Source organism: Orcinus orca, chromosome 1 (assembly GCF_937001465.1).
Source record: "Orcinus orca chromosome 1, mOrcOrc1.1, whole genome shotgun sequence".
In the NCBI taxonomy this organism is placed as follows: Eukaryota; Metazoa; Chordata; class Mammalia; order Artiodactyla; family Delphinidae; genus Orcinus; species Orcinus orca.
Genome location: NC_064559.1, coordinates 95,683,094 through 95,695,621, shown reverse-complemented (window position 1 = coordinate 95,695,621; position 12,528 = coordinate 95,683,094). Strand labels below are relative to the sequence as shown.

General features: G+C 49.2%; 1 protein-coding gene across 5 annotated transcripts; it reads right to left on the bottom strand.

The window, feature by feature from the left end:
- Positions 1-13: 13 nt before the first annotated feature.
- B4GALT3 (beta-1,4-galactosyltransferase 3) lies at positions 14-6,037 on the bottom strand. 5 transcript variants are annotated; one of them, XM_004284400.4, is made up of 8 exons: positions 5,929-6,037; positions 4,958-5,103; positions 4,336-4,610; positions 3,569-3,804; positions 2,434-2,624; positions 2,203-2,325; positions 917-1,021; positions 14-783 (listed from the first exon to the last, which is right to left on the bottom strand). In XM_004284400.4, the coding sequence occupies exons 3-8, from the start codon at positions 4,595-4,597 to the stop codon at positions 510-512; spliced, it is 1,191 nt and encodes a 396-aa protein (XP_004284448.1). In that variant the 5' UTR covers positions 4,598-4,610; positions 4,958-5,103; positions 5,929-6,037; the 3' UTR covers positions 14-509. The 5 variants fall into 5 exon arrangements, with proteins under 5 accessions (XP_004284448.1, XP_033270163.1, XP_049550878.1 ...); XM_033414272.2 differs by having other exon boundaries at positions 4,958-5,504; positions 5,929-6,021; XM_049694921.1 differs by having other exon boundaries at positions 4,958-5,504; positions 5,934-5,951.
- Positions 6,038-12,528: the final 6,491 nt, after the last annotated feature.

Here is a 12,528-nt window from a genome sequence, read left to right as displayed (position 1 = left end):
CAGAAAGCAGGAGCAGAGGCAAGACAAAGTCCTTTATTAGAAAATATATCAAAATCCCAGCCCCCTGAGCAAGGTCCAGAAGAGGGAGCTACTCCAGCACTGGCAGAAAGTACCCTGGGAGGGGCTTCCTTCAAACACACTTCCTGGGAACCATAAATAGAATAAATATTCACAGAGGTCCCGGGAGAAGTCAGAACACTCTTCTCTCCATGGAAGAGGAAGGGATTTGGGGTCCAGCCCTGCTCTTACCCCCTGGGCAGGGGACTCCTAGGAGTCATCACAGAAAATCATGACATCAAGGATTCACAGTCATAAGCCCTGGCTGGTGACCCTAGAAAGAGGGACCCCCAGGGCTAGAGGAGCCCAGCTCCAGTCCAGCAGTGAGGAGAGGCCCCTGCCCCCAGCACGGCAGTAGAGTTCATTTCCCCCACATCCCCTCTAAGAGCAGTGAGGAGCTGAGGGTGGGGAGAACACAACTCTTCTGATTCAGTTTCATGATTAAGGAGGAGTCAGTGTGAACCATGGGGAGCTGTGTGGTTGGCAGCAGGCAGAGGGTCGGGCCTGGCTGGGGGCCGGCGCTGCAGCATCTCCTGACGGAAGGCCTGGGAGGAACCAGGTGGGTAACGGGGACCAGAGGGAGTCTGAGGACCCCGAGGGTCAGTTCCAATGTCTGCTGTGATGTTGGTATAGAGAGGGCCCAGCTCTCGAGCCAGCAATCGGTATGTCAGTGAGTTCATCCCATCTTGAGTCCAGGAATTCCGGGTTCGGACCAGGAGGTCAAATCTGAGGATTAGAGATTGGAGACTAAGACCTGGAAAGGAACAGCCAGGAATCTAGGAACCTTCAGGAACTGCCTGGCTAGGGCGCAGAATCCTGAGGATCCAGTAGTAATTCCCAGGCAGCCCTCCCATCCTACCTGTGGGGATTTTCCTCGTTGCCCTTATCTCCTCGGTGCTTCACCATCTTATAGTGTCCCACAGATGTGGGGGGCCGAGAGATCTTCATCCCAGCCAGGCGTACCCTATGGGAAAAGTGAGGGCAACTTGGAGAACCCAGAGCAGAAGAAAGCTGCTGACAGGTGAGCAAGAAGAGCTAAGGCTAGCAAGGATGGAATTGCACGTTTCTTTACACAAAGAACAGCTATTGCTAACTAGGCAGAAGAAGTGCCAAGTACTGGAAGGGGAGAGAAAGTCAAACATAAAGAAAGAAATGGCTGAAGAGAATGTAAAAGCCTGGATGTATCCAGATCCTCAGGGCCTACTGCCAGGCACCCTGGGGCCTTTAAACAATTGGCAGAGGTAGATTTGCACCTCCCACCTTTGCTTCCTAAATGGCTCCCAGGAGCTGCCCCTGCAGGCTGGAAAGGACCGGGAGAGGAGCCATTTTCTCAGAAAGGGAGGGCAAGACTGGGAGTCACAGACCCAAGCTCAGCGATTCTTACTTAGACGAGTACTCTGCCACATCCCCTAGCCCCCACCCACATTAAGAAAAGAGTGGAACCAAGTAATCAGGACCTGGAAAGAAACAAACTCCCACTCTGACCCACAGAAGCAAGAAGTGAAGATAGCCTGGGAAGGTACTGAAAGAATACATACATTTAGAAATTGCTGGGTGCTTTACACACATACAGAAGACAAGAATTCATAGAGATGTCATGCCCGAGGACAAAGGGGGAGGAGAAGCAGTGGGTCCAGCATATCAAGTTCAAATAGTCAAATGACAGGAAATTGGGTCAGCTGAGGCTGAAGGTCAAAATGTTTCACATGCTAAAAATAAGCTGGCATCATGCCAATGGCCCAGGCCTTTTTTTTAAAAAAAAAAAGTGGTTCTGGGCTATGTGGAGCTGAGCCTCTCCTCTCCCAGCCCTGAAAGGAAGTGTGGTTTGGATGCAACCCTAGCAGAGGCAGGACTAAACTGTCTCTAGGCCCCTTTCCAGCTCTGGAATCCCATGATACTATAGTCTACTGATCTGATCTTTCCCAGGGACATTACTAACCAGATCTAAGAGACTGAAGGATAAAAGATGGGGAGCAGCATGCAAAGCCTGACCTGGGCAGACTGAAAAGACTAAGGGAGAGGAATGGGCACAATGCAGCACCAGGGAGCTAAAAGTTAGTGGTAAAGGACTATGGCTAGGGGTGGTCTCACAGGACAGTGATCCAGGCTGGGGTTAGGGAGGGAGGTGGTGGCAGGAAGTCTGACCTGGTAGCAATGTCATCATCCTCACCACCCCAGCCCCAGTATTCATTGGGGAAGCCATTCATCTTCAGATACTGGTCAGGAGTGAGCGCCGAGACCCCTCCAAAGTACTGGGGGTACGGGAGGCTGGGGAGAGAAACATCCTTGGATTCCACAAGTCCTCTGGGGGGCCATCCCCCCTTCTTCCACTGGGTGGTGGAATTCCTGCTTCCAGTACCCTCTCACGCCCTCTACCTGTATCCAAACTTGTTCATGGCAACAGCAACATGCCGGGGTCCTCGGGGGTCACACACATACAGATTGTGGTCGTTCTCTGGCAAGAGGTCCACATCATGCAAGAACAAGCAGTCCCATTCTTCATCACGCAGGGCCTCCCGCACCCCAACATTCAGCAGCTTTGCCCTGTTAAATGTTCCATTTCCAGCCTGGAAGATAATGGCGGAGGACCAAACTAGGTCTATAGGTAGCATGGAAAAGAAGCATAAAAGTGAAAAGAGGGAAATCAAAGTGGGATATGGGACAAGGAGAATGAAGAGAAAGACAACGTCTTTGTTTTTTCATTCAACAAAAAATTTTTTGAGCATCAGTATGTGCCTGACACTTACATGCTGCTATTTAGCATTTAATCCCGACAACAAACCAACCACGTGGAACAGGTGGTATATTAGTTATCACTCTTTGCCTCATTTTAGCAGGTTGGGGATCCTGCTCAAGGTGACATATGGAACAAGTGGCAGAAGCCAGAATTTTAGCCCAAATCTATCCACTTCCAAATTCAAGAACGGAAAAATCATGGAAGATTATAGGACAGTGGGAATATTCTTAAGGAGAAGTATGGGACTAACACGTTGGCAGAGCAGTGCCAGCTGCTGCTTTCTTTTTATATATGTGTGTGTGTGTGTGTATATGTATTTTTTTTTTTTTTGGGGGGGGCTGCATTGGGTCTTTGTTGCTGCACGCAGGCTTTCTCTAGTTGCGGTAAGCGGGGGTACTCTTTGTCGTGGTGGCTTCTCTTGTTGCGGAGCATGGGCTCTAGGCGCGTGGGCTCAGTAGTTGTGGCTCATGGGCTCTAGAGTGCAGGCTCAGTAGTTGTGGTGCACGGGCTTAGCTGCTCTGTGGCATGTGGGATCTTCCCGGACAGGGCTTGAACCTGTGTCCCCTGCATTGGCAGGTGGATTCTTAACCACTGCCCCACCAGGGAAGCCCCCTGCTTTCTCACATTCAACAGTCTGACCCTCTTTTTTTTTTTTTTTTTTTGGCTGACCCTCTTAAAATTATTTCAGGGATCCATTATATGAGAGTGGAGTGGAATTTGTTTGAGGCTTCCTTATAAGAAAGAAAATCAGAAGGGTATGGGAATTGGGGGTACCTGGTGGATGACATAGATGCCATAAGCAAGCTGCTGGCGTTGCAGGAACGGGTGCAGGTGGTAGAGCAGCAGGCGCAGGTGGTGCTCCCGGGCACGATGGGGCACAATGATGGCTGTTCGGGACCGGGGCTCACACCCTGCAGGGCGGTACCGGCCCCCCGGTTCCACCCGGGGATTCCTCTCCACAATCTCTGCCAGTGACGGCACTGGGCTAAAGGACACGGACACGGGACCCACTGTTGGGAGGGAATGGCAAGGTCAGGGATTAGAAGGGCAAGAAGAACTGTCCCTGGCAGTCTTATTCTGGGGCTCAGCTCCCCCAAGGGCTTGCTCAGAAACCTCACAAAACCTTGAGTTCCCCATCACTGGGACAGCTTTGCAAAGTCTGGAAGGTGAAGGCTCCTTACCTAGCCTACCTTCTTATTTGAGGGTTCCATAACTCCCCCCTGCCTCACAAGGTTAGAAGCTTACAGTTAGGGGATGGAGAGAACAGATGGACTTCCAACTAACTCACTAGACTAGGAGTGATCTACAAAAGAAGCAAGTCCTAGCCCAAGGCAAGAAGAGCCCATAAATGGGCTGTGGCTCAACCCAAGAGCCCAGCCGAAACTCCAAATTTAGAGTCCATTCTATCTCAACCTCAGCCTCCCTTCCAGTTACGTGAGCCTCCTGTTCTAAGACCCACTCCTGCCATCCTATGCCTGTCCAAGCCTCCCTGTCCCCACACTTTGGCCTCGCCTTCACTTCTGCCTTCCTTCTGCACTCACCTAAGAGAGGAGATCGTTCTGGACAGTAGGGCAGACCTTGAGGAGCTGGGGGGCCCCCTGGGGCAACAGGGGCCCCAGGCAGGTGACTGAGGTTACTGTAGACATCATGGGGATGAGAGTAGTCAAATGTCGGCTCCTGCTCTCGGCCAAATAGAGCACTGAGGCTTCGGAAGCCCCCCAGCGACAGGTACATCATGACAGCCAGCTGGGAGCCCACAAGCAGGGCCAGAGTGCAGGGTCGCTCCAGCAGCCTCCGCAGCATCCTGGGGTGTAGTCTGGAGAGGGAGAGAGGAGAGTGCTGGGGCAGGCAGGAAGAGAGCAAGCCAGCAGAAAGAGATCATTGGGCATGGATGAAGGCGGTGCCAGGGGTAAAGAGGAAAAGAACAAAGTCACAGAAGGGAGCACACAGATGTATGGAAAGAAATAGAATGCTACCACTATCAGACCTACCACCTGTCACTTCCAGCCCAAGTTTCACTCTCCTCCACCCCTCCCTCAAACCACTCCTATCACCTACTATCAGTCCCCAAGAATGCTTACATCATTCATGTCCCAAGGCCATTTCAGAGCATTCTCTGGAGAACCTCCCTTCCAATTTTAGAGGGGGTAGAGATAGACTCACCTAGGTTCAAGCTGTCTTCTTCAGGGTCACGGGGACTCCACGGGGTCCCGGGGGAGCAGAGATGTGAGGCATTATATAAAATTGGAAATGTCACAGAGGACAGAGAAAGGCTCCATCCAGCACTCCAGCAGCAATCTTAGGACCAGCTGAAACAGAAGTGGTCAAGGATAGCCAGCCACCCGCAGAGGGGCAGACACGAGGATCAGGGTGAAGCCGGTTTCCCAGTTGGGGAAGGGAGGGAAAGTGGTTGGAGAGAAAAGGGGTGCAGCAGTAGATGCTAGGTCCCTGGCCTTTCCCCCATAACCCTCTAGTGTGTCAGATTCACTCTGTACTTAACCATCCTCCACCCCAGCAGGACCAACCTGTTTGGAGAGTGGGGAAAGGGAAGCTATCGGAGATCTTACTTTCGCCAGGGGTGAGGCAGTCTTAACAGGACTGTGGAGTGGCCTCAAGAGAACCCAGGGAGGCGGAGGAAACTGGCTCCTTTCCGTTCTTCACGTTTCTGGGAGCTAGCTCTGCAGGTGCAGGGAGCGTGACCACCTGGGAGCTGCATGCAAACAACCTTGCAGCGCGGCGGGGAATAGGATGGGGGTAACATCCCCTACCTTTTTCTACCTTTCCCCGGTCCTATCGGAGGTGGGGATCAGGGGTTATTGGTGAAATGAGATAGGGAGATGGAGGGCTGGGCAGAACCTGTCAGAGGTACCTGGGCTAGCTCACCTAGAGGGGCGTGGTCAGCGCTCTGCAGGGCCTTACAGCCCAGTTGTTTCGGAGCACCCTCATCCCATCCCAATCTCCTCCTGCGTTTGCTCTACCTGGCAATGTGAGCCCACCGGCCTCTGTCCATACTTGCACTTACGTCCCCCTCCCTGCTCAAGGCTGTCTCCAGCCTTTACCCAAAACTTCTCACCTTCCCAATTTCCCGAACCTTTCTCCCGTGCCTCTCACCCCACCAGCCCCAGACCACACACCTGACCTTCTGCAGCCAGTCTTCACCACCACCCCGACAACCGGAAAGAAACCGCTGCCGCCATCTTGGAAGCGGGAGCTTCGGGGGCGGGGCCTCGCGTCACGGGGCGGGGCCTAGGGTGGAGCCGCCCCGGCCCGCGAAGCGCAGGGTCCGAGCCCCGCGCGGCCTGTGGGGCACGGGTGAAGGTACCGCGCGGGCTTCTCGGGGTTCGATCCCTCGGGAGAAGGCGCGGGGGCTCATCCTCACCGGACCGACTTCCAACGGGATTCCACCCCCCACCCCTCACCCCTCAGACTTGTGAAAACATCAAGTCAAACCAGGACCTTTCTCGGGGCCAAGACGTACTGAGAGGCCGGTGCATCGGAAGACCTCACTATCGCCCGAAGTTGACCTGAGCCCCTTTCCCAGTGTGTCAGCGGCGCCCCCTTTAACCTAGTGCCACTTATTATCAAAATTATTTCTTGCTCAGGGTACATCGTTGCAGACTCCTCTGGCGCATTTTTGTATCCCCAAGGTATCCCGCAGGCCTTGAAATAGAAACGGTTAATAAAACAAGGAAACGTTGAGTGTGGAGGGAAGGGCAGCGTCCGCTTTAATGTAAAAATGTGTTTCCCCAGTTGTTAGAGTAAGATGGACGCTTCGTTAATATGCAATATGTTTTATCTTGTGGCTTCTACTTAGAAGCAGAGCATCACACTGAGGAAACTTAAATAACTCGCAGTGTCTGCCTCAAAAAGCTCATGTTCTTTTGTGCGGGGTCGGGGTGGGGGTGAAGGGGGTCAGGGTAGTTGTACACAATATAGTGTGATAAATATGAGAGCCTAAAAATTGCACCTCGTTCACAAGTTGAAGTTTGGGAAAGGTTTCCCAGAAGAAGTGATGACTAATGGGAAACCTGAAGGACTTGTCTATACCATGTCCTTCTGTTTTATAAGATTCAGTCTCCATGGAGCTATTTTACAATTCTGTGTAGGTTAACTGATCCACATGCAAATTCTGTCCTGTCTGAGAGAGGTTCAATTAACCCCCTACTCCCCTCCTCACCCCGCCCCCCCGCATTGTGGGAAAAACAAAACAAAACAAAACAATTTTGCCTCCATTTTCATATTTCTTTATTTCTGATCTGTAAATGTGTCTGTTCTTTAGATTTTTTTTTTAACGAGTTATAACATCTGCTGGTTTCCTTATGAGTTAAATAAAATCTTTAACAGGTGTTCATTTTTATACGTGTATTGACAAAAACTCTCTCCTTGACCAAATTTTAGACAGGCTCCCCTGAGCCCTCTTTTCTAATAGACCTCATCCTTGGGCCTACAGCCATTTTTATCAAGAATCCTGCTAAGTCACTTTAGCAAGAATCCCCTCACCCTTAATTTCTGATCACCCTGGCCTGCCTTTAGCAAGAATTCTAAGTTGGTTGAGCAAGGGTCTCCCTACTCTTGATGTAATTTTCCGTCTACTGACTCATTCTGCTCATTGGCTATAACTATCCACCTGTCCTTAACTGTATTCAGAGTTGAACCCAATCTCTCTCTGATTGGGATAGCCTTGGCACCTACTGCAATAGTCCTGAATAAAGTCTTTCTTACCATTTTAACAAGTGTCAGAATAATTTTCTCTTTAACAGTGTGAGAGTCATAATTTACTCTTTTCTGAAATAATCTTTTCTGAAAATTATCTTTTAACAGGTGAATAGCGTTCTAGACACAGGAAACCACAGTGCAAAAGTCTGGAAATGAGGAAGAAATTAGGGAGCTGGGGAAATTAAAAAAGGATCAATAGGCTAAACGATAGAGTCAGGGGAATGGTGAAAGATGAAACTGAAGAGGTAAATAGGTGACAGATAATGAAAGACTCCATAAACCACATTGAAAGAGATTGAGTTTTATCCTGTGGGCAAGAAGAAAGCCTTAAAGTGCTCTAAACAGAGGGTGCTACGATCAGAACTAGGAATTTTACTCCGGTGGAAACGAGGAGCATGATTGGAGTGGTCAAGACTGGAAGCAGGGACCTATCAAGGAGGTTACTGCAGCAATCCAGGAGTGAGATGAAACTCATGCAAAACAAGGTAATATCAGTGGGACTGGAAGGAAGAGGACACCTTTGAGAACTTTTAGGAGGCAAATAGGACTTGGTGATTGGCTGGATGTGTCAAGTCAGGGAGTTAGAAGACTCCAAGAGGACTCCCAGATTTCTTTTTCTTAATTAATGAATTAAGTAAGTAAGTAATTTATTTGGCTGTGCCTGGTCTTAGTTGTGGCATGTGGGATCTAGTTCCCTGACCAGGGATAGAACCTGGGCCCCCTGCATTGCGACCACAGAGTCTTAACCATTGGACCACCAGGGAGGTCTCGACTCCCAGATTTCTAATGTGGATCACTGGGTGGATGGTGGCGACATTTAATGAGAAACAAAACTTAGAAGAGGTGGGCTTCCCTGGTGGCGCAGTGGTTGGGAGTCCGCCTGCTGATGCAGGGGGCACGGGTTTGTGCCCCGGTCCGGGGAGATCCCACATGCCGCGGAGCGGCTGGGCCCGTGAGCCATGGCCGCTGAGCCTGCGCGTCCGGAGCCTGTGCTCCGCAACGGGAGAAGCCACAACAGTGAGAGGCCCGCGTACTGCAAAAAAAAAAAAAAAAAAAAAAACTTGGAAGAGGCACATTTGGGGGAAACAGTAGAGATGACAAGTTAAACTTTGGACCTCATGAGTTTGAGGTGCCTATGGAGGCTCAGAATTACATAATACTGGATTTGAATACAATGGCAGCTTTGAAACCCACTGGCTGTGTGATGTTGAGCAATACACTCTCTGGGTTTCATCCACACAGTGAACCCATCTTAAGTGGTTTTGTGATAATTAGTGAGAATTATGGAAAAGGGCCAGCAGACAGCAGATATTCAATACATCTGATTTTGAGCACAAAGTAAGAGCCAAGTAGAAGCCCTCATTTTTTGTTTGTTTGGTTTTTTTTAAAGATCTCACTGTGTAGTGGAAAAGACAGACATACAGAAACTTGAAATGTAGTTCTTCTAGAGGACCCTTCCTCAGCCTCTGCTCCTCCACGGTGTTCTACTCTTGTAAAACTGACTTCACCTTCTTATCCCTCCTATCTACCATCTTCTGATAACTCCTCTACATTCATTTGCAAGCTCCCCATTTTCAAGAACCTTCATCTCTACTCTTTTTCACCCTGGCCGCATCCTGGGCTTAGTCATCCCCTAGAATTGCTAGTTTCTGAAACCTTAAATTCTGATATGCTGGTTTCCACCACAACATCCGATCTTTCTGTATTCTGAAGAAATCCTGGGGCTTCTAGAGGCCCAGTCATGACACACAACATAACAGAAGAAACGCAGTCTAGTAATAAAAAAAACTAATTTAACATAATTTAAATCTTTACTTAGTTTCTCAAGGAAACATCAGAGGATGGGGGAGGGGAGAGTGAAGCAGGAGCACATTTTAATACACAGCTCAATGTCTTTAAAATCCTCTCTCCCCAACTTAACATTTTCTACCGAGATGGTAGCTTCTCCCCAAAACTACCCCTTCCAACTCGACTCAGTTGCTTTACAGTATTATCCACCAGCTTCAAGTCTGTTCACTTTACTTTGATTTTGCAGAGCAGAGCAGAGCCTGGGAGCTGAACTAGCAAGCACACCTTCCACCACTACCCTACTCTCCAAAAGCCCTTATAGCTTACTTCTAGAAGGGGAGGCAGACACCTCCTCCAGGAACACTTCCTTGACCCCATATTCTATGCGCCTCTTCTACCATGGCACCTATCACACAGGTCTGGAATCTTTGTCTTACCTGAGACTGTCTTAGCCACCAGACTATGAACTCTGAGGACAGAGACCATGTCTTCCTTTTTATTATCCCCTGAAAGTAACCTACAACTTTTGGCACAAATTCTACAAAATAGCCCATTTTAGATCTGACCTAGAAAGTTCCTTGGTATACTTATTTTCTCAGGCCAATGCAGGAGTGGGAAGGGAACAGGGAACGGAAGAGATTTGAGGGGAAGAGAATCAGCATGTATTGACACTTACTAGAAGCCACACACAGGGCCAAGCATTTACATCATTATGTTCTTCAGTTCTGACAACCTCTCCATAATGCAGGTGGTAATATACCCATTTTACAGATAAAGAAACTGAGGCTCACAGAGATCAAGTAATTTAAGATCATGCCATTACATCCTGGCTCTTGCAAAGCTTAGATTCAGTCTGACTCCAAAAATCTGTGTCCTTTCCAGACACTGTGAGAGAATGATTTGATTCTAGTTTATAACAAAATGGCTTATTTATTGAACAAATAAGTGGGATGAACAATTCATTCTCACTGGGGAATTAGGTCAGTTAATATATTTCCTCTGACCCGTTTTCAGGCCCCAGTTCTCACATTTTCAGCTTCTCAATGCTTATTTGCATCTACATTATCAAGAGAATGTGCTAACGTATCTCTATGGAGTTGGACATGTGTATGTCAATGTGTGTCACTGTTTGTGTATTTGTCTGTTACTGGGTTTGTAGGGCCTGTTATTGGTTGCTCAAAGACTGTGAGGGATGCCTTCAATCTATACTTCCTCCCCTCCCTTTCCTTCCTAAAGCTACTTAAGTACTCTGGGCCTGTCCCCATATAAGGTCCTATCCGAGGAATTTGTTCGGAATTGTTGTTCCCCCCCTCCCCTCATCTGCCTCTTTCTGAGCATTTTTAGAAGTGGTGGTTTCCTGCAGCTGTCAGCTGGTTACTCTTGCTGCCAATGATTTTAGCTTGTCCCCAGCGACAGTCAACGGGGAAGGTGTTCAACTTGTTCAGAAGCATCGTCTGAGCCAATAAAATGTTACTACGTTAAGTTCTACTTTCTTCCCCCTTCCTCCCCCACAAGTCCTGACCAATGGGATGCTGGTTTTGTCAATTACTATCAATTCTGGTATTTCAGAAAACCAAACACTGTAATACCGTATGGAGATTAAACAAGTGGAGCCAGAGATGGAGTAGAAACGTAACCGAGTAGCTGGTCCCACAGCACCCCTCAGGAATGCTGGCTCTCTCACCCCCACCACACAGATAGGGGTTGGACAAATGCCCAGATTTCCTCCGCTCTAATCACTGAAGTCGAGAATCTCAGGGACAGAAAGGACTTAGAGAAATTGGCCCAACTCACAGTTACTGTTTCGACCTCTTCCCCCACCTTGAACACACAGGCACACTTGCCATCCCATAAAATAGTTGTCCATCTCTCCTTGAACTTCTGCAGGGATGGGGTTCTCTCAGCAGTCACCGACTCTTCTTCCTCCAGCTCATCACCATTCTTTTTCCCTTAAGGACCAGATACTTGAACTGTCTCCATGCCTTCTTCCTTCCTGTTATTCCTGTTTCTCCTCCTGCTTGTACACCCACATCCCAGCTCAGACCCATGAAGGCAATAATGCCCTCCCCACATCCATAGCAAGAACTTGTTGGACCCCTGACATCGGGATATTAGGCAGTCTACAGCCTGGGTCTGGGAAGGGTGGTATGGGCGAGAACATTCCAGGAAGGGGTGAAGCCTTGCTAGGGATTTAGGGCCAGGATACCCATCAATTCTCTTTGAGGAGCAGCTCTGTCTTCTCTTCTCTTTCACTGTATGCCTCCCCCCGCCCCCCACCCATCCAATCACACAGGGGTCCCCTAAACTCAGTAACTTTCTGGGAAAAACGGCTTCATGGCAGTCAGAAGCTTACTCAGTGAGTAAAGGGCTTTCTCTTAAAATAATTTATATAAGTGATTTATTACCGTAGGCACTAAAGAAATGTAAGAAGGGCTACCGTGGTTACCTGTTCCTCAAGGTCCAGCCCAAGACTCACCCTCCTTAACGCTCATAGCCCATTAAGCCCAGGCATCAATCTCTGTACGGTTCCATTTGCCCTCATCATACAGTTCTTTGTACCATCCAATATTTCTCTTTGTGGAGGTATAGTACAGAACCTTCCCCCAGACTGCAGCGAGCATCTTTATGTGTGTATTGTTGGCGTTTGTACTTTACATCTACTTAGCACAGAACTCTGCTCATTGTACCATCAGCTCCTAGTATTAAGGTCTGTCTATAAACATGTTATTGGTGGTCCAATTTTGCTAATCAGATGAAATAGTTGAAGATCGCTCTGGCCTTGTCCCACTCTCCTGTTTCTCCCTCCTCTAGCCTGGTTGGTAGGAGGACAGGAGGAAGGGCCTGGGCCCAAGCACAGCAGTGGGGGCCATGCATACGGAAGAAAGGAGGCCGAGCAGAGTAGGGGGCTGCCCTGTTCCCAGTGCTGCCAAGGGAGTAAATGCCATACTTGGTGGTACAAAGTCCAGGGCACCGTGTAAGGCGCTGCCTCGTACAGAAGTTGAGCAGTGAAGCCCAGCCCCAGTGAGCAGAGTGTACACAACTGCTACACTCTCCACGGCTTAAAGTCCAGGGCACCGTGTAAGGCGTTGCCTCGTACAGAAGTTGAGCAGCGAAGCCCAGCCCCAGTGAGCAGAGTGTACACAACTGCTACACTCTCCACGGCTTGCCTTAGTCCCCTAGTCCCAGCACTATATCCCGAGCAGTACTGGGCAGCCCAGCTAAGAACTACT